Genomic DNA, 21,537 nt, shown 5'->3' with positions numbered 1-21,537 from the left:
GAGGGCTGTGGCATGGTGTCGACACGGGTATAATCTCATGGAAGCCTCTTTTTGGAGGTGTTTTTAATTTGTTGTCGAAGTTACAAAATGGTTACGCATTTAGACACTTCTTTCAAATATATGGTTGTGTATGTACAGCTGTATAACTTTTTTTGACACTTTCCAGTCTTCAAAACTGAAAGCTGACAGTATGGATTGAGTCAACCATTCTGACCAGGTTCTCCAAATCTTGCAGCAATTTTGTGCCACATTACCAACAACCAGCACCTTAAATTGGTAATTACAGCAATCCAACAAACAATTAGGGGGTCATTTCGATGCAGAAAAACTTCAAGAGCTGACAACAAATTACTTCATTTTGCTCCCTGAAACTTCTTTCACAGGTCCACCCAATTCTTAGCAGTTATTATGTCGTTAGCGCATAACTCATAGAATTCAGCATTGGTTTGACAGGTTAAATGAGCCCCCAACATTAGCCTCTGCTATCCAAGTGAATCTTCATATTATGCCAAAGATACAAAATGGACCAGAAAAGTAGAGGTATGTGGCTCATTGATCAGTGTTATGAAACAATTGTTTTTACTACATCATGACAGTTTTTGGCAGTTGCCTTTTTCACCATCCATTAACCTGGAGCCTGAGAGTAATTGTAAGAGGAGTTTAGTGAGGCGTGCAAATACATCATGAAAATGATATCATATGTTAGCAACTAGTGGCGAGGGATCCATACTGTGTGTTTGTTTTTTATGTGTGTACGTAAGACCTCTGTTGAACTGAGAGGGGGAAATACCATCATTAGTGTCATGCTGGGTACTGAAGCTAATGGATTTGTCAATAGGTTCTGCATGTATCGCGGTACTCTGAGATTTCTTGTCGAGGAGCAATAGTTTAATTTTGACCCCACACTCACATGGTCTCTTTCTCTCTCACAAACACATACTGTGGCCCCCAACTTCAAGGCACACACACCCACACACACACTGTGGCCCCAAACTTCAAGGCAAAGATGCCCTAAATGACTCCAAGCAAATGTGATGGGGGACAAATTACAAAATACAAAATGCTTCCCAGCTTTTCTTCAAGGCTCGCCCTCTCTCTCAGCGACACTCTTCTGGGCACTCTCTCCGTCACCCTATCGCACACCGAGGTGTCGCGACCCCGCGGTGACCTGCTCCTGACTAGCCCACCTTACGCCACGGGACTCCGGGGGCCCAGGGCCAAAGAGCTAAGCCAACAGTGTGAAAGGGGCCGCCAATATACTAATGGGGTTGGGTTGATTCCTGGGAGATGAGAGGAAGAGGCTATCCCCGCCTCCTCACACGCTCGTTGGGCTGTGACTTGGAGTGAAAAGGGTCTGGACGGCTTATACGAGCCACTAGGTCCTTCTCGGCCGTCCCCTCACCTTGAGAATTCAATAGGATGTAGATGCCCCCCCAAAAAAACACCCGACCCCCCCAGTCGATATGTTCGTGTCGGAGATGAAAGTGGGAAGTGAGGGGAGGAAAGGGGGTGGCAGGGGGGTCCTGACACTAATATAGTACATTGGAATTCACTTACAGAACTTCCAAGTTCTTTTGTCAAGCTTAAAGGCCTGCTAGGCCCTTTGAACCCCTGGCTGACCGCCCTCGTATAGCTTTTTTCACCCCGCCTTTTTTTTCTAGCGTCAATGAGATATTCTCCACATTCCTGATGACCGTCACGACACAGTCTCAGACATCTACCGGTAGCGATGATGGTGCAAAGCCACGGTGCATTTTGTAACAAACTCTCTTTTGCGGCTGTGGGGTTTATCCCAAGACCATTAGCTTACTTGCTTGTTCTTTTCTTCACTCAGTCAGTCGCTGTGGGTAAGCTTTGTGGGTAACCTAATCCTAACTCTTGAGTTGCTGGCTTGCCTGCCCACCTCCCCCTCCTCTCCTCAGAAGGACTGAGACAGCTCCCCATTCATAAACCTCAACTCTAGTCATTGTCAACCAGTAGGCTCAACTTTCCACCCAAGAAAAAATTCTCAATTGTTGATCACAATTCTGACCCACCTTCATAGCCACTTAGTCTAAATTCTAAATGTAAATGTTTCTAAGAACAAATCTGACACGCCGTAGTTCGTGTCGCTTAATGTGACTGATTAGAGTCCACGGTCAATGCAATGTATCCTCCATCCTAGAATAAACTATTGAATGGAAAAGTTTCTCCATGTGTCATACCTGCTGTAACGTGGTTCTACCAGAGGGGTAGATACCATAGAAGTGCCACAAAACAGTGAACAAGGACTTTTTATTTTCACGAGTCTCCATCATTTATTTTAAGATTGCCACCAAGCTTTTTCAACATCTGGCCGAGGCAGTAGAAAAAAAGTGAAAATGTGCAGGTAAGCAGAATGCAGGAGCTTCTTCTTTTGAAGCTTGCTACAAGTGTCACACAGTTGAGCAGCACATCAAAGACACAGCTCTGTTCACTCTGTGCCACAGCTCCTGGTTTATGAGTATCTACTCAATGCTGGCTCCTTTTGTGCAGTATCATAATTATAGTTTATCATGCCTGTGGTTTTAATCACTTTTCAAAAAGCTTCATTTTGGACTGCAAGCCAATGCTTCAAACATATTGTCTTTTGTTGATTGTAAGTATTTTGGATGTACACCAAATGGAAGCCCCAGGTCAATCTAATCATCAGACATTCACACCTTGTGTTAATTCAACTGTTCCTATCATAAATTATAATGTTTTGTGCAATTAGGATTTTTGGAATTTTGTCAATGGAGGACCTAGGAGCTTTGAATTCTGGTAGTACATATGTATTTTACATAGGTACAGAATTTCACAATTCTGGGGATAATATTTTGGCATTATATTGATTCACACAGCCACCCTCATTCTTGCCGGCTATTCAAAGTGCAATCAACTATAGTTTAAATAGGTACCTCTAACCATATGGGAAAATTATGAATTTTTATTTGAAATGCAATGAGGATGGAATGCTGTAATTCCCGTTCTAATAGGACAATAAAGGGGAATCACACAATGGTCCTAAGTGGCGGGAGGGATGATCGATCATTCCACTGCGAGTTCAGAGGGCCTCGTAAACACATTCACACCTCTCTTTCATTTAAATGCGGGATAAGTTATAGCACATTATTGAAAAATCGAGTTCCACAACAACCTGCATTTCAATGCTGTCTGGGAGAGTAAAGCCCAATCCACAAACGAAGTGACCTCCAACATAACCTGAAAACAAGAGAAGCCGAGAAAGAGTAGTCTTGACTGTTGCCTTACCAACTCGGCACACAATTTTGTAATATTGTGTTCTGAAAATACATTACACATTGTTTATCATTACAAAGGTAATACAACAAAAACTGCTGCAATAATAAACTAATATTAATTCGATATTAATAGTACTAACACTGAATAACAAATATATATTAAAAAAACAGATAGGCATTTATGAAAAATACAAAATATGATTTAAGCTTCAAATGAGAATCCACTATTCGCCCAAGTAAACTATTTGGAACTTGAAATAGGCTTACACCTGCTTTTAAGGTAATATCGAATTGTTCCAAATAAAATGTAGCCTATATACAAAAGTCTCTAAAAAAGGTCAAAACAAGTCCATCAATTCGTGTGTTCCTCCTTGTACCAACTCCCTCCCAATCACTATCATTTCTGACTAGAGGAAAACATTCTCCAAACTGATGGCCTCTCAAAGATTACCCTATCAGGTGCAAACCGCTGACAGTTTCCACCCACCACCAACAGAAAAACCTCACTGTGCCCAAATCCTTAGCCGCAGATACTCCACTGACAGGCATTACACCATCGCCCCTGCTACGAAGATCTGCCGTTACGTTAGATTCAGGTTTCATATTTATAGCTACCCTCTGGATAACACTAACTTTTTTATCAGAACGCGAGGTATTCCACATAAAAAAATATTTATTTTCATATTCGATTTTACGCACTTGTCCCCTTTTGCCATTTTTCCACTGTGGAGTCGGAAGATTTAAAATGATCCTTGCAATGTGTAGATATCCCCCGCAGGTACGGACGGAACTGAAGTACCTCTGATCTTTGGAGGAGCACCTTTTGGGAGGAAAGAGGGTGCGCGCAATGGATTTTTAAACAAGGGGAAATCTACTAAGCAATGGTTGTAAGTTGAATATTTCCGCGCCTGGCAAGATACCGCTGTCTAAACGGACCGTGAGAGCGGAGCTAGGAGATTTGGAGGCGGACAAGAAACAATACGCTACCTTTTCCCTCTGGATCATTTTCTTACAACAAGGAAGCACCTAATGTTGCATGCAGTGACATTTTTGCACTCCAGTTATTTATCATTACACTGGGTTTCATAGACACCTCCGGGATTGTGTGCGTAAGGACGCTGGCGGGTCTATCCTCAACTTCTCTCGGGGCTTTAAAACTGTGGAAACAGGTGTATTTCAGCAAGTCAAGATGTCTGTTGTGCCTTCGAGGTTCATATACCTGTAAGGATTCCATCTTTCTATTACTTTCGTTTCTCAAAACACGTACATTCTTACCAATAGAAGTCGCTAAAAGCTTCATAGTTGCTACCGTTGACATTCAGGTATGGATATAGCCGTTTATATTTTATGTAATTGCTTATGATTAACCCCCTCCTCCCTTTTCTCTCTCCAGGTGTTTACATGTTCTGGTCCTCTATTTCCACCTCCAGGTAGGTTGATTTGATTGTTCTGGTTTTGAACACTGTGTGTGTGTGTGTGTGTGTGTGTGTGTGTGTGTGTGTGTGTGTGTGTGTGTGTGTGTGTGTGTGTGTGTGTGATTTTGCTGGACCCATTCTGGATTTTTTATGAACAAATACTCATACAATTGGAGAGAGTAACTATACACTATTTTAGCTTGTGGACACTTGGCAACCTTGAACATACCTTGGTTAGACGCGCTGGTTCTTTTTCTCAGATTTCAGTTACTTTTTAATGTTACTTTAATTAGATAAGATGAACACAATTCCCAAATTAAAGATCGATGTTTGTTGTTCGTCAAACAAAAATACAAGCAAAGTAACTCTACCCTTGTTAAAATATAGTACATTTTATTGTAAGGAAATAGGTTTGGAATGTAGAGGAAACTATCCTTTTGCATCTCGCTAATGAACGAGGCATCCTCGAGTGCACCAGATAAACCCACCGCGCACAATTGAGCCAGGCAACCAGCATTGAGACAGAGAAAAAACTGAGATGAAAATACATTTCAAGGACATTTAGATAAGGATAATTAGCTATTTTGATCAATTTCAGCCTCGTGGATCTATTTTGTAATAATAGTATAAACCGCACTAACCCCGCATCTTTTACGCATGCGATTTATTTGTTAATAACTTGGTTGTCTATAGCAAACGTCAGTAAAAATCCACATTCACTATTATGGAGTGTAACATGCTGCATGGAGTTAGATTTAACTGTTGCCTAATATAAAAAATGAATGCGTTTGGGCATGAATGTGTTGGTTATTTTGAGTTCAGTTTATTTGTCATGATGTATTTGGTGTAAATGAATAGCAGATACAAAGGGTAGTTTGGAAACCAGCATGTTATATTGTTGGATACAGTGAGAGGCAGCGGTTAGCCCACATCCTGAAATGCTTCCATGCCTCTGTTGTTGAGGTTAGTTTTGTAGTCTAGTCAGTATCATATACCAGGGTTGATGCCAATCAAATCTCTCAGGGATTACAGAGAATTACTTGATTCTTTTCCCTGTCTCCAATTTAATGCTTATTAAAAGTCAGAAAGATTGCTGGCTATTTATACAGGGATAAGTAATTACATACAATGTGCCCAATCCCTTCCCCTTGATTGAGGTGATAAGATATCACCTAGTTTAAAAATCTTAACATTTCCAGAGTTGGTTCAACAAGTAATCCTTTGCATTGAAGATGAGGATTAAGATTGTCAACAAACCACTCATGCCAAACAAATTATTAATGGAGAAGCCCAATCCATCCAATGATGCTGCAATAGATGAAGACATAGAGTACAATCCCTCATTCTACCTCTTGGACATCACATCTCTGTCGGAGATGTTCTAAACAAATGGGTCAAGGGATCATGATTATAAAACCTGGCATTACCATTTCATAATAAAGGGGACATCTTACAAAGACACCCCTCGGCGAGGAAAAAAGCTGGTGGTTTAAAAAAATAGGAGACAACTGGGTTATGTAAGGGTATGTGCTCTTGTTCCAAAGGAATTGGCAAAAACAACACTAGTGTCAACTGTCTGATATCTCCCCCAACCGAGACAGCAATCGCAATAATATAGTTTTAATTGCTTCCCATATCTGCGGTGATATATATCAATATGCTTCATGCTTTGCATGGCTAATTGCTTCTGCAAAGAAGAGGTAGGTCAGAAGGAAGTCTCGTAGAGGCTTTCTTGCAGGAAATACACTTTAGATAGACCAATACAATTGCGTAGCACAACCTTGATGGCATGTCGAGTGTTTTGTAGACCTATGTGTGGGTTACGCAGATGGTAAGGTGTATCTGAGATGCAAGGGGGCTAAGCTTCCCAGCATAGATGGTGCCAGACTTTTAAAGTTTCAACCATACCCATTTTCGTCCCGTCTTTGAAGAGGGAGACGGACCGATATTTTTTGGGGTCGATTGCGTTTACCTTCGGCTCTCTGCAGCGGCTTGCCTTTATTTCCTCCATGTAAAATGCAACTGTCTACAAAACACACCTTTATGTTTGTTTGGAGATGGAGAGATTTGATACAAATCCCAAAGCAGTAGTTATCCTAAAAGTATTTTTAGTGAATGCTGGCTTGGTGGTGAACTTTGTGGGGTAGTATAATAGAAAGACAATTTCATTCTAGGGTCGTGGTGAGTTTTGGAAGCTCTATTAAGATGCTGTATTGGATTTGGAGGCTCTATGATAGTTTTGAATGCTCTTTCAGAGTAGTGGAAGCTTTAATGGAGATGTTGATGCTCTATTGGATTTGGTTGCTCTATGATAGTTTTGAATGCTCTTTTAGAGTTGTGGAAGCTTTAATGGAGATGTTGATGCTCTATTGGATTTGGTTGCTCTATGATAGTTTTGAATGCTCTTTTAGAGTTGTGGAAGCTTTAATGGAGATGTTGATGCTCTATTGGATTTGGTTGCTCTATGATAGTTTTGAATGCTCTTTTAGAGTTGTGGAAGCTTTAATGGAGATGTTGATGCTCTATTGGATTTGGTTGCTCTATGATAGTTTTGAATGCTCTTTTAGAGTTGTGGAAGCTTTAATGGAGATGTTGATGCTCTATTGGATTTGGATGCTCTATGATAGTTTTGAATGCTCTTTTAGAGTTGTGGAAGCTTTAATGGAGATGTTGATGCTCTATTGGATTTGGTTGCTCTATGATAGTTTTGAATGCTCTTTTAGAGTTGTGGAAGCTTTAATGGGGTTCTGGATTCTCTATTGGATGCACTGTTTCTTAGGTACGGAAGTATGAGGTGTGTCATAATAACCTTCTTAATGTTCCTCCGCCTAAGCATTGACTAAATTCAAAGGAAGTTTGATATAGAGATTTCAATAAGATTTGCTTATTGATTAAGATGCATCTTTGTTTTAGGCAAACAATTTAATTTTAGTGTTGTACCATGGCATTGTTGAATACATGTTTCTGATTGGCTTGAAGGGGATTATAGAGCGTGTATTATTTCCCCGTAACGCACAGTATATTTGCACGGTAGAATTCAATGGCTATAGTTCATTGTTGCATGTTCTATGTTTGAGCTGCTTTTGAAAGCAAAAGTCGAATTGAAAACATCATTGGCATTGTTGAATTTTAATTTCATAGTAGCAAGCTACGACTGATGGTTTGGTTAGCTCAACCAGCAAGTCTGTTTGTTTGGTTACCACGTCAACTACTGTTGCTATCTAGTGAACTTGCTAGATACTTCAGTGGATGTTGAGCACATTTCTACCGGCAAATGAACACATTTTTAGCAGCAAATGTGTTAAATTAGAGCCATGGTATAAAGGGATAGTCAGCTTGGGGCTCGATGTGTTCTCTGGAAAGCAGTGTAACTCAGTGGAAGGTCAGTTCCACTCCGCTAGCGTGTCGTGGAACACAACTACCACGTCATTCGTTAATTATCATAGAAAGCATAGCCCCTTGTTGATTATCCCTTACATTAAACACGATGTACAATTGTTTCATATTTTCAATTCATGTATTTGCCGTTGTTTCTAGACCATCCAAAAGTGACTCTGCTTCTTAGTTGCTTTCATTTTTGCTGACACCTTGCTGACACTACTGGGATTTGTGTTCAGATCAGTGGTTTGTTTTCCCCCCTGTGTTAAAGATTTGTTCTGCCATGAGCATATTTCCCCTCTCATTCACTAAATGTCATTAAGTTTCTGAGGTTAAAACAACAAGGAGTTGGAGTATGTAATGTGTATATAATTAGCCACCTGAGAGAAGCCACATAAAAAGGCAGTTACTATGTAATTACCACATGATACAGCTGGGGAATGGGATCTTGGCGCAAATCGAGATTCCAGGGGTTTCGAAAGTATACGTTACCCTTCCCATTCACATATGGGTTTGGGTGACAGGGCACACAGGCTGCGTTCATTTTGACGTGTTGTCGAAGTCAGCGATTTCTTCCGGGTTTTTTTGGGCCCTGACTTGTAAGTGCGGAACAGACCTTTGCATTCAGGCTAACAGTGTGAAATATTTGAATGGCGAATTTATGTTACAAGAGGCTCCCTCCGAGTGTGTTTTTGTGGTACAAGCTGCCTCTCGCCATCACATCCACATCTCCACTGTGATTTATGGGCCTTACTGGGCCCTCAGGCAGATATTTGTTTGATGATAGTGTAACAGGGCTGGATGCTTCAGGTGTATAATTGCTAGTGGCTTGCTTGCTTGTGGAAATGGAATACTGTTTTCAAGATATCCCTGGGCGCATAGACAGCTGCCTCAATACAAAGACATGCAATAATAATGAAGCATGTACCATGTTGTGCTTTTGTTCTCGGTGAACTTCTACAGTGTGTGCCCTTTGAATTTGTACAATGCCGCACAGTTTCATTACCTTGTAAACATGTCGTGTGGAAGAAACCTGTCAGTTTTAATGTGCAAACGGAACTTAAAATGTCAGCTTACAACTTCCTAGGTGTTACCTCAGTTTCTGGCCTTTAAGCAGAGCTTCACGACAGAGGCCCTGGTAAAAGCTGGTCTATGACCACCTGTGTCATGTCTTTCTCCTCCAGGAATCTCAACAGAGCTCAGCCGATTTCAGGATCTATATTGAGAACCACACGCGGAACCCGGATGACCTGAGCCGGAAGCAGATCCGTATCTACCAGCTGTACAGCCACACCACGGGCAAGCACGTCCAGATCCTGGGCAAGAAGGTCAACGCCAACGGAGACGATGGGGGCAAGTACGGTACGGGAGAATTCCTGTGCACTTCACTTACAGACGCTTCAAGCTAGTTCCCCTCATCAATGGTCTTTTATTGTGGGATTTATCCCATGTGAAACAGGATTCATTCAACCTATTTTGGACCGCTACTGGTCAGAGTTGGGTTTACATTTTTAATGAGTGAACTTTGACCCTAACTCAGCTCCTTACTGATTGCTTGGTTAAGCCATTAAGATTATGAATAGTGTGGGAATGTGAGGCTATGAGCGTGTCCGGCCACAGAGAAAGCACATCTAGAGATACTGTATATATTGTCTTTATTCATTGTGTCTCAGCTGTGTTCCTTCCACTGTTCTGGTCAGTGATCATATTGAGGTGGAAATACATCTGATTGTTGTCATGGAAAGTAATTCTGCGTGATGCCTGGCATAGTTCTTTTCAACTCTGTGGAGGGTTTATCAGTTGCTATATTCACTACTTGTCACTGTGGACATGGCCCATTTTCTATTAAAAGTTGGGCTTCGGTCTAGACGCGTTTGTATGGGAGTGCTTGCCTGTTTGCACTCACATGTATGAGTCGCCAACAAGCACCGCCGGTCGACTGTGTTCAGTCACAGATGCACTGAGGCGAGGTTTCCTCTCGTTGCTTGTTAGAGCTTGAGTGGAAGCAGATTCAATGTTCCCCATGAGGAATTGCCAACCCTGCCCCCTCCACTCAGCCCCAGTACCTGGCACCTGTGAACTCCCTGACACTGATTTAACAGGACGCTCGGGAAGACACTCTTCTCTCCTCTCTGCACTAATCCTCACTCAGTCATAACAGCAACCTCACAATGGAGGGTCAGAAAGCACGGGTGAGAAATGGAGCCTCAGCTACTACAAGGTCAGCTACCCCACATATACACGCGGATAAGACAGAGTTCTAATTCTCCCCAGGCAGTAGAGCTGGGCTAGAGAATGTGTCACATGCAATCCCACATAATTGATGTCACCATTTGTCCGATAGCATCTTATGTATCTAAATGCATAGTCACATTTGTAAAAAAAACAATCCACGTGAAACAGGCAGAAGTATTTTTTTTTTACGGCAGTTGTTGCACCTGTAGTTTCAGGTTGCAATTGGAGTCTCCAGTGGTACATGCATAAGTCCCAGGCACAGTCGTTTGCGATTCAGCGCTGAGAATGCTGTGGGGTTTCTTATTAAGCTTGGCCACAGTGAGCGACACTACACTAAAACCCTCCTCAACCCGGGATATCACGGTACAGCTCGCTTTATTCCATTGTAGTATGAAAGGGATGGAAGAGGGGCAGCTAAGTGGGGACTTGTGGCTGTCTCTGTCTCAGCTCCTCCAACTCCTCTCAGGAGCTCCAATGTGTTTCTCAAACCTGTGCATTCAGAGAAGTCTCACCGCAGTCATTTTATCCTCTTTGCTCCCTGGTTGAAAGAGCGGCATGTCTTCTTCCCTCTCTCGCTCAACGTCAGTTCTGAGATGAGTTTCCCACTCACCTACAAGATTGTTTTACAGGACTATTTTTGAGGACCCGCCCGCCCGCCTCCGTTCCCTTGAGTGCCACTGAATAGGCCAGTGTGTTAAACAAATGGATCATCTTTAACTTTTTGATTGAGTGAGCACAGACTAAAGAGAACCTGAAACCTAATCCCGAGGGAGCGTAACCGCTCCAAAATGTTTGGCAGATCTCTTGCCCGCGAGGAGCGAACAGAAACAAAGATGAACCCACAGGGGTTAAGGTTGTGCCAGAGCAAAAGAAGCCGCCGGCGTGGTTGTTTAGAATGGGTCGTTTCAAATGTTTATGAGGCTAAAGTTGTATATTTGTTATTCTGTGGAGATGGCGAAGTCAATTATAGAGTATTTTTCATGAACCAATAGTTATTATCTGTTTCAAATGGTCTGTATCAACTTAATGAAGTGGTTGAAAGTATTCATTAAGTATTCATTAAGTAAATGTGTTTCTCCTTCCCCTTTAGCTCTTCTTGTTGTCGAGACGGAAACCTTTGGGAGCCATATTCGAATAAAAGGGAAGGAGAGTGAGTATTACATCTGTATGAACAAGAATGGCAAAATCATTGGGAAGGTAAGCATATCCTTGGTTGTTACTCTCTTGCTAGAGAATGTGGCAAATCTTACTCAAGGAAACAAATGTTTTGCCTAGTGCCAATAACAGATTCTTTGAGTGATTCCAGTGGATGAAGACATTACTATAACTAACATTAGAAAAAATACTTTTACACAATAAGTTTTTTTGGATTATTATGTGTGCTAAAGTTCCTCTTTAAAGGGGAAATCTACAGTTGCTACATCCACTGTTGGACTTCTAAAATAATTATATGTACACATTGATTCTTGAAGAATATAGCTTATAAGTGCTTCATGAGCTTAGTTCAACTTGACACTGTATAGTCTCAAGACATGGTGACAAGTATACTGTTGATATCATGGATGGTCAGTCCTTGCATCCATAGCTCTGTCTATGCATTTAAGAGTGGTTACATTTCTCCATTCCCATTCCTTAGCTTTTTACCGAAGCCCTGGCGGTTATTTTTTCAGCTGTGGATTTACACTTTACGGATATTTTAGCAAGACTAAGACATACATAAGACATAAATAGATGAAAAATATTTATTTTCAAAACGCCATATCCACAAATGTTTTGCATTTGTGTTTTTTCATCAGAAACGATTGCTTATGAGTTCCTTCATATGTGTGTAAAATATTACTCTTATCAGATTTTTTATTAATAGACTTTCGTTCTTTTTTTTTTTTTTTTTGCAAAACCCCTATATATCCATTGTTTAGCTGGAACGGAATGTTTGTGTCCTATATATTTGACTGTGATATGTGGTCGTCTCAGCTAGCTATCTTAAAAGTAATGCACTTACTATAAGTTGCTCTGGAAAAGAGCATCTGGTAAATGACTAAAATGTCAAATGTAAATGTTTTACATACCGACCTCATATTACTGTATTTATTTATTTTTATATTTCAATATTGATGTCACAAATGTATAATTTGTACAGTTCTATATTTTTTTTAAATGTAGTTATTCGTTACATTTAACTGTGTAAAACCAAACAGCACTACTTATTTCTCAGAGCCTGGTGGATGTAGGCCGTCATTGAAAATAAGAATTTGTTCTTAATAACTGACTTGCCTAGTTAAATCAAGGTAAATAAAAAATATATAGCGTTTTGGAATAAAATCTTCATATGTTCACTTGCCGAACATACAAGCCAGGATGGAGAGTGCTATACTCAGTGTACCCCTGACAGAAATCTTTTGATAACTCACTGGCATCCTGCTACGTAACCTGTGCTTTCCTTTTGATCCTCCACCAGTCAATTATAGACTGCAATCATCACAATGCTTTGACAGGCTAATGGCCTTATAGCAGCATTGCCATTGCAATTATACCTCTTGTTCACCAGGTGGCGCAATGTAAAATAGCAGCGAAGGAAAAAGTACCCAATTGTCATACTTGAGTAAAAGTAAAAATACCTGAATAGAAAATGACTCAAGTAAATTTGAAAGTCACCCAGTAAAATTTTACTTGAGTAAAAGTCTAAAAGTATTTGGTTTTAAATATACTTACGTATCAAAAGTAAATGTAATTGCTAAAATATACTTAAGTATCAAAAGCAAAAGTACAAGTATAAATAATTTAAAATTCCTTATATTAATGAAACCTGACCACATCATTTTCTTGTTCTTTTAATTTATGGATAGCCAAGGGCATGCTCCAACACTCAGACATCATTTACAAACGAAGCATGTGTTTAGTAAGCCTGTCAGATCAGAGGCAGTATGGATGACCAGGGATGTTCTCTTGATAAGAGTGTGAATTGAAGACCATTTTCCTGTCCTGCTAAGCTTTCAAAATGTAACGAGTACTTTTGGGTGTCAGGGAAAATGTATGGAGTAAAAAGTACATCATTTTCTTTAGGAATGTAGTGAAGTAAACATTTAAAAAAAATATATATATATATATAAATAGTAAAGTACAGATACCGAAAATACCGTAGATACCGTATTTTCACTAAAGTACGTTACACCACTGGACAGCAGCATATACACTCCCCTCCGTATTTATTTGGACAGTGAAGCTAACATTTAAAAATTTGGCTCTTTACTTCAGCATTTTGGATTTGAGATCAAATGTTTCATTTAAGACGACAGTACAGAATGTCACCTTTTATTTGAGGGTGTTTTTATACATGTCTAGTTAAAAGTTTAGTATTTGGTCCCCTATTTCTAGCACGCAATGACTACATCAAGCTTGTGACTCTACAAACTTGTTGGATACATTTGCAGTTTTTGGTTGTGTTTTGGAAAAATTTCCCCAGGAGGAACTGAATAGTGAATAATGTATTGTGTAATTTTGGAGTCACTTTTATTGTAAATAAGAATAGAAGATGTTTCTGAACACTTCCACGTTCATGTGGATGCTACCATGTTTATGGATAATCGTGAATTAATCCTGAATAATGATGTGTGAGAAAGTTAGAAAAACAAAGATCATACCTTCCAAAAATGCTAACCTCTCACCATTTCCAATAACAGGGGAGGTTAGCATTTTTTGTGAGGTGTGATGTTTGTTCCTTCACCGTCCAAATGCAGCTTAACTGTCCAAATACATAAGTATGGAAGTGTATATCACAAAAATGTATAATTATTTTTTAAATACAAACATAGTTTAAAACTGAGAAAAGCAAAGTTTGAAATGTCTCGTAAAGTTTGTGTCCTTACAAGAGCCATACCAGAAACACAATTTAAAACCGAATGAATAACAACTTTATGCAACTGTAATAGTTCCATCTCTTCCTGGCCTATATGACGTACAGAAATGTTTCTTTGGCAGTAGGTAAAATAGGTTTCCTTGATGGTTTGCCGTTGTGGAAGGCGGAAGTGATTTTTTCACAGTGTTGGAAACCAGGTGCTAAGTGTCTAAAACCATGTTGTTTTCCTTGCAGCTCAATGGAAGGAATCAGGAGTGCGTCTTTGTGGAAGAATTCTTGGAGAACAATTACACAGCTCTCGTGTCGGCCAAGTACAAAGGGTGGTACCTAGGCTTCAACAGGAAGGGGAGGCCCAAAAAAGGATCGCGGACCACACAAACACAACAGGAAGTGCATTTCATGAAACGCCACCCAAAGGGCAAGGTGGACCCACTGGAAGAGTTCCGTTTCACTACAGTAACTAAGCGGACACGAAGGGCGCGTCGCTTAAAACAGAACCCCGAAACTAACTGATGGTCCGATGGACATCAGACACACTGTTTTCCAAGGAAATCACAAGATTCTTCTGTAAAAAGAACGACGACAAAAAAAGAACAAACATTCAAAGATGTTTTATTTTTATATTTCAGGAACATTGAACATCTCCCAAATGTTGGATGTTTCTGAGTTGTTATAATTATTATAATGTGTCTTATTTTATTTATATCGGATAAACTAAGAATGACAAAGGACCCTTATTGCTTATCTTCTGCTCCTTTGAATTACAAACTGAAGGCATATTTCTGACAATGAGGGTGGAAGCATGAGTTTATAAATGTTATAAAAAGAAAGCGCTAGATTTTATTGGAATACCTGTCAGTTTTGTTTGTGTCACCCCCCCGACAACATGGATCCCGTATTTCTACTGGAATCAGACGCCAAGGAGACGAAACGGAAAGAGGTGACAGTGGCAGGTGACACAGTCTACCTAGATAACTGTGTAGCTTTGAGTGCAATATTTGACAGTGCCCACTCTCTCTCCCCCAACTCTCCCTCTGTGTTGATACCTTCTGCCTGAATCGTTGGCTACTCTGGCTGGAATGCGCTGAACACGATGTGTACAGTGTGATTTCCTTGACATTTTTGTACAACTGATGATTCAACATGCTTTGACTAGCCAGGTATCAGACAGACGGGGTTGTAGTTTTGTTGAACCTCAGTTGATGTGGCTCAGAAGTTAACTGACTATTACAATGGAAACATAATATCACACCTTTAGCCTTTCTTGTCTTACTGTGGTAGAAAGTTGAAACAAGCCTAATGAATACTGGACAGCTTTTCAAACACTGCCTTATATGATGTTATCTGATATACTTCAGAATCATTTTTGACACAGAGCAAGCTTTCTGTTATTATTAACATCTGCATCCACCAATTTTGCCCTGCTTTTCATAGGCCTACAACCAAAAGGTGGATTGTATTTCTGGTTGTTCATGGTGCACCCAAGCACCCATGTTCAAAGAGACATCCCAAAAACTGTTAATCTTTAACAATGTGTTCAATCAAGCCAGTTATAATGTCGAGAGCACTGAATTGTTCAAATGTGTACTAAGACAGGTATAGATTCATCCTATCCACCCACTATCTCTGTGTTGTAAGACCTAACTCTCAAACCCTGAAAACCGTACAACCAGAAATATGCTTATCTTGGATTCGGGAAACAGACTGCAGCCAATAATAGACCAGACAACCAGAGGAGTTGTGATCCCTACAGAACATGGTAGATCATTACCATTGATGACAAAGTTCAGCCTCTATTCCTGGGTAGAGCTGTAGTAGCCTATATATTTGTCTACCACCTGACAGGTTTTGTATGAGATGCTACTAACAACATGACACGTTTATGAATTTGTTTTTTTAAATGTATGCAAAAACAATTTTATGACTATTATAAGATATTTATTGCCTTTCTTTGTAAATACAATGTGATGAATTTATTTGGCCTCTGTTAATAAAATGAGGACTATATTTAAAACAATTTTTCTATGCGTTTACTTGTCCTGGTATTATAGTTGAGGGGCAAATGCATGCCTTTTCTCTCCTACACACTGGGGTTATATAAATTCACAAAATGCATTTTCATATACTATACAAACCTAAATGTGTGAAGGCTGCTTTTAACAGCAGTAGGTTTCTAGGTTGACAAATGTTGCATTGCGGAATCATTGCAAACCATGAACTTTGATAGTACATTAGCTGTGTCTGTGCCAAGACGACGTCCAACGGAACTTCGATATTTGTAGTTACTCACTGGGCAGTGGTACAGATGTCAGTTCAATGTATAGTTTTGATTTACATTTGGTTGAGTTGTCAAGTAACGTGACTTCAATGTGAAGTCAACCACACATTTCACCATGTCATTTGATTTAGGTTAAAAGTTGGTTGGGGGGAAAAAATACGAAATTCCCTTACGTTGATGACTTTTTGCAAATCCACCTTTATTCAACGTCAACACATTTACATTTTGAGGTGAAATGACGTGGAAACAACATTGAGTCAACCAGCTTTTGCCCAGTGGGTACCTCTCATCACCTCTTTAATATTTTGATCGAGTTTATGTTTTAGGAACAGTGCTTGTATGTGCATGGTGTACAACTGCTAAATCCTATTGGGACTGTAAGGCAATTTTGTGTACAAGGAACAAAAGTCATTTGAATTTGGTCCACTTGATACGAATATCATTTTTGATTCATCTAACATCTGGGTTTAGATGTGGGCTTGTACAACCTTTCCCATTACGCAAATTGCGATCATAACTGGGATGTCCTCAACTTCCATGGGATGTTATGCAGACATCAAAATCAAGGCCGGAAACCAGCCTGAAAGGAGTTCGTTTTACATCTCCTAAGAAGTTTGTCATAATTCAAAATGTGGAAATATGAAGAGATATTTTCTGTAGCGAGTGTTCCAATTGGCACCTTACTGGCACAACAACTGTATATCAAGAAAGAGGATATTTTGCCATGAGGTTGAAAGACAAGGAGTGTTGAGAGAATAGCAGAGAGTCCTCTGCTGTGAACTTTCTGCTATTCTGTAGTTTCACACAAGTATTTTATTATAAATGCTATAACTGAACCTTGTGTTACTCTGCTACAAAGGATGCCACTTTTATATAATGTTGTGAGCTTTCTCTTGGCAAAAGCGTTTGAGACATTTCTCCTACTAAAAAACAGGGTGAAGGAATGTGCAATAGTATGTCTTATAATGTTGTGCGCTGGAATGGTGTTTACAGTAACCGTCAGACTGAAAGATGGCAGTTTTGAAGAAAAAACGTATTTTGTTTAACTTCCTACTGATGTTATCAGACACACGGCAGTCTGCCTAGCCACCTAGCTATACCAGATGAAGACACTATTCCGTCATTGGATTTAGAGGTCTCATGCATGTCTCATGCTCTGTCTGCTTTTAAAAATACTATTTTACATGACGTTTTTTCATGTGCGATACTCTTGCAATACTCGTTCAATTTAATTATGGAATCCCCTAATAGGTTCATACAGACCAGGGTGAGAAATGTGACAATTTAATATATCTGAATACAGATATTCTGCCTGTGCAAATTACTTACAGAATAGTAATGATGAAAGAATGATATGCGTATTAATAATGTCCCTCAACAACTTGTTATGATAGAGAAAGAAGAGAGATGTAATCTTAAGAAATAGAGGTTGAGGGTTGTCTAAACGAGCACCAATGGTAACAAATGGATTGAACCTTTCGGAATGATCTGAAGACATTTTGTATAAACCTCCTGCCAAGCCTTTATTTGAGTTAACCATTGATCACTGTAGGATAGACTTGGAGCTGAATCGATAACTTTCAAATGAAACATGAAATCCTCGTTCCAAATGTCTTCTGCAGGGAACTGAATCTCTAAATGCAGTAGCGGCAAAAGAGTTTATTCTATTATCAGATATTTTCTTTTCATCGTGCAAAAAATGTATAAATGATTCTTTATTAACTCAACGCAGCTCCTAACATCATCCATCAACATATAACAACATATTAAGAATGGCATTACAACGGCCTCTGTCACTGTCTTGAGGAAATTTGTTCTATTTGTGGTGGCACATAAGTCAAATAAAATGTCAGTGGAACAACCAAAGTGTTCCTCAGAATTCAAGCATCAGCAACCACAAACTTAATAAGAAGCCCTGTCAACAGAAATTTGGTGGCACACTATTTGAGACATAGAACCACCTTTGTCTCTCGAAGACTACTTAACTTGCCCTCAGGTTAGAGAAAAACAAAGACAAAACCAAAATGGTACCCAAGCCCTAATACAGTCATTTTACATATGCCATTTACTGTAGATTTATGTCACGTCATTTACCATCAAGACACCGCAGTCTTTCTTATTCTAGCTAAACGTTAAACCGCACTTGACTGGTCTTCTTTTATGACTGAAAAATCCACTGGGGAAACATTTTGTGATTCTCAATGTTTTGAATGTTTGTCTTTGAATATACAGCTGAGCAGTGTTTTTACAGGATTATAAATCTGCTTATATACTATTTTTTGTTGAAAACCGTCTGTTTTCTTTGAATAATAGATTTTCATGTAGTCTTTTGCGCCTAGGCAGCAGGTAGCCTAGTAGTTAAGAGCATTGGGCCAGTAACCGAAATGTCTCTGGTTCGAATCCCAAGCAGAGTAGGTGAAGAATCTGTCCATGTGCCCTTGAGCAAGGCACTTATCCCTAGTTGCTCTGGATAAGAGCATCTGCTAAAATGGAAAATAATGGAAAAATGAGCAAGTTACACACTGATGGTCTTCTTGATGGGTAGTTGCTTTAGCCGTTGACCCCTACTAAGTGGTTCATTTGAGAAATATTATTCTATTGATAGATTTTTTTATGATAGATGATATAGAGTACATGTAAAAGTGTTAATTTGATGTATTACATAATCTTTATAAATACCTACATATACAGTGCCTTCAGAAAGAAATCACCCCATTAACTTTTTCCACATTTTGTTGTATTACAGCCTGAATTTTAAATGTATTAAATTGAGATTTGTTGTCACTGATCTACACACAATACTCCATCATGTCGATGTGGAATTTTAGTTGTAGAACATTTTCAAAATGTATAAAAAATGAAAAGCTGAAATGTCTTGAGTCAATAAGTATTCAACCCCTTTGTAATGGCAAGCCGAAATAAGTTCAGGAGTAAAAATGTGCTTAACAAATCACATAAGTTGCTTGAACTCATTCTTTGTTCAATAATAGTGGTTAACATCATTTTGAATGAGTACCTCAGCTCTGTACCCCACACATACAATTGTCTGTAAGGTCCCTCAATCGAGAAGTGAATTTCAAGCCCAGATTCAACCACAAAGACCAGGGACATTTTTCAATGCCTCGCAAAGAACGGCACTGATTGGTAGATGTGTTAAAATAAAGAAAGCTGAATTTCCCTTTGACCATGGTGATTAGGCATTGGATGGTGCATCAATACACCCAGTCACTATAAAGATAAAGACTTCCTAACTTTCTGTAGAGGAAAGAAACTGCTCAGGGATTTCACCATGAGGCCAATGGGGATTTAAAACAGTTACAGAGTTTAATGGTTGTGATATGAGAAAACCTTGGATGGATCAACAACATTGTAGTAACTCCACAATACTAACCTAAAATGACAGAGTAAAAAGAAGGAAGCCTGTACAGAATAAAACTATTCCAAAACATGCATCCTGTTTGCAACAAGGCACTAAAGTAATACTACAAAAAATATGTCAAAGAAATTAACTTTACGTCCTGAATACAAAGTGTTGTTTGGGGGAAATCCAATACAACACATTACTGAGTACCACTCTCCATCTTTTCAAGCATTGCGGTGGCTGCATCATGTTATGGGTATGCTTGTCATCGGCAAGGACAATGGAATTTTTTAGGACAAAAATAAATGGAATTGAGCTAAGCACAGGCAAAATCCTAAAAGAAAACCTGGTTCAGTCTGTTTTCCAACAGATACTGGGAGACAAATTCACCTTTCGGCAGGACAATAAACTAAAACACAAGGCCAAATCTACACTGGAGTTGCTAACCAAGACAACATTGAATGTTCCTGAGTGGCCTAGTTAGAGTTTTGACTTACATCGGTTTGAAAATCTATGGCAAGACTTGAAAATAGCTTTCTAGCAATGATCAACAACCAACATGACAGAGCTTTAAGAATTTTTTAAAGAATAATGGGGCAAATATTGTACAATTTAGGTTGCAAAGCTCTTAAAGACGTAGTCAAAAATACTCACAGCTGTAATCACTGCCAAAGGGGTTTCTAACATCTATAATCTCAGTGGGGTGAAAACTTATCTCATCAAGATATATTTGTATTTTATTTTTCATACATTTTTCATAAATGTTAGAATTATTCTTCCACTTTGACGTTAGAGTATTTTGTGTAGATCATTGACCAAAAACGATAAATAAATAAATTTGAACCCCACTTTTTAACATAACAAAATGTGAAAAAAGTAAAGGGGTGTGAATACTTTCTGAAGGTAACTGATCCTAGTTCTGTTGTTGTTATATACCGGGATTTTATTTGAAAACTGGGATTTTTTATTTCCGCAATGATCTCTTTTAGGCACTCTCCAGGCTTTGGCCCTTCATGCGTATCTCTTCACATCCTTGGCAGACACAACCTGCTGGGTACCCCCCCTGAGGAAAAAAGGGACCTCCAGAAGGACTTCCATAGTCCATAGTCCTGAATACCCCTTGTCGCCCCAATACTCCCCCCTCCTCCCCTCCCACTATCAGCAGCTGCCAGGTGACACACCTCATTAACTTCCCCTTTCTCCTATTCTCTTCGGCCTTCATTGTCTTGAGATATGAGATGAGCCTTTGTTGGGAGTTTTTGCCCTTTTTCCTCGGGCAGTGGAGGGCCCATAATTAGTGCTTTGCGCTGGGCGTACTTTCTCACAGGGCTACGACACAATTAATCAGCATTTTCCCACCAATGGGTAAAAGCCCCTTGACTCTTTCAAGGCCAAATCTAAGCCTCTTCAAAGGAGCGATGCTTTTTGGCCATCAGATCATCTAAACACCACTAGAGCAAGTGAACCGAGATTTTGAGCTAGGGTCACACGAGTAAGTCTAACTGGATATATTTACGACTTGAAACAAAATGTCCGATCATGTACCGCTACTGGTGCTCTTATTTGTCACATTTCTTTCTTCTTTTTTTTGATAGCTAATTTTATCTCACTAAGTATTTTGATCTCAAAGTGTTTTGTTTTAGTGCTAAAAATAAAGATATTATTCATTAGGATGCAGGCATAACTCCAAACATGGCCAGAGAAACAAACTAACAAACATACAGTACACAAACAACAAATACAAAAATATGATT

The 21,537-nt window shown here is 39.5% G+C and overlaps 1 protein-coding gene across 1 annotated transcript; it reads left to right on the top strand.

Moving 5' to 3' along the window:
• Positions 1–1,060: 1,060 nt before the first annotated feature.
• On the top strand, positions 1,061–16,141 carry LOC120061885 (fibroblast growth factor 18-like). Its single transcript, XM_039011662.1, has 5 exons — positions 1,061–1,236; positions 4,654–4,690; positions 9,238–9,415; positions 11,379–11,485; positions 14,379–16,141. The coding sequence occupies exons 1-5, from the start codon at positions 1,061–1,063 to the stop codon at positions 14,655–14,657; spliced, it is 777 nt and encodes a 258-aa protein (XP_038867590.1). The 3' UTR covers positions 14,658–16,141.
• Positions 16,142–21,537: the final 5,396 nt, after the last annotated feature.

This window comes from Salvelinus namaycush, chromosome 17, assembly GCF_016432855.1.
Source record: "Salvelinus namaycush isolate Seneca chromosome 17, SaNama_1.0, whole genome shotgun sequence".
In the NCBI taxonomy this organism is placed as follows: Eukaryota; Metazoa; Chordata; class Actinopteri; order Salmoniformes; family Salmonidae; genus Salvelinus; species Salvelinus namaycush.
The sequence above is the reverse complement of the archived record's forward strand: the minus strand, read 5'-3'. Positions and strand labels throughout refer to the sequence as shown.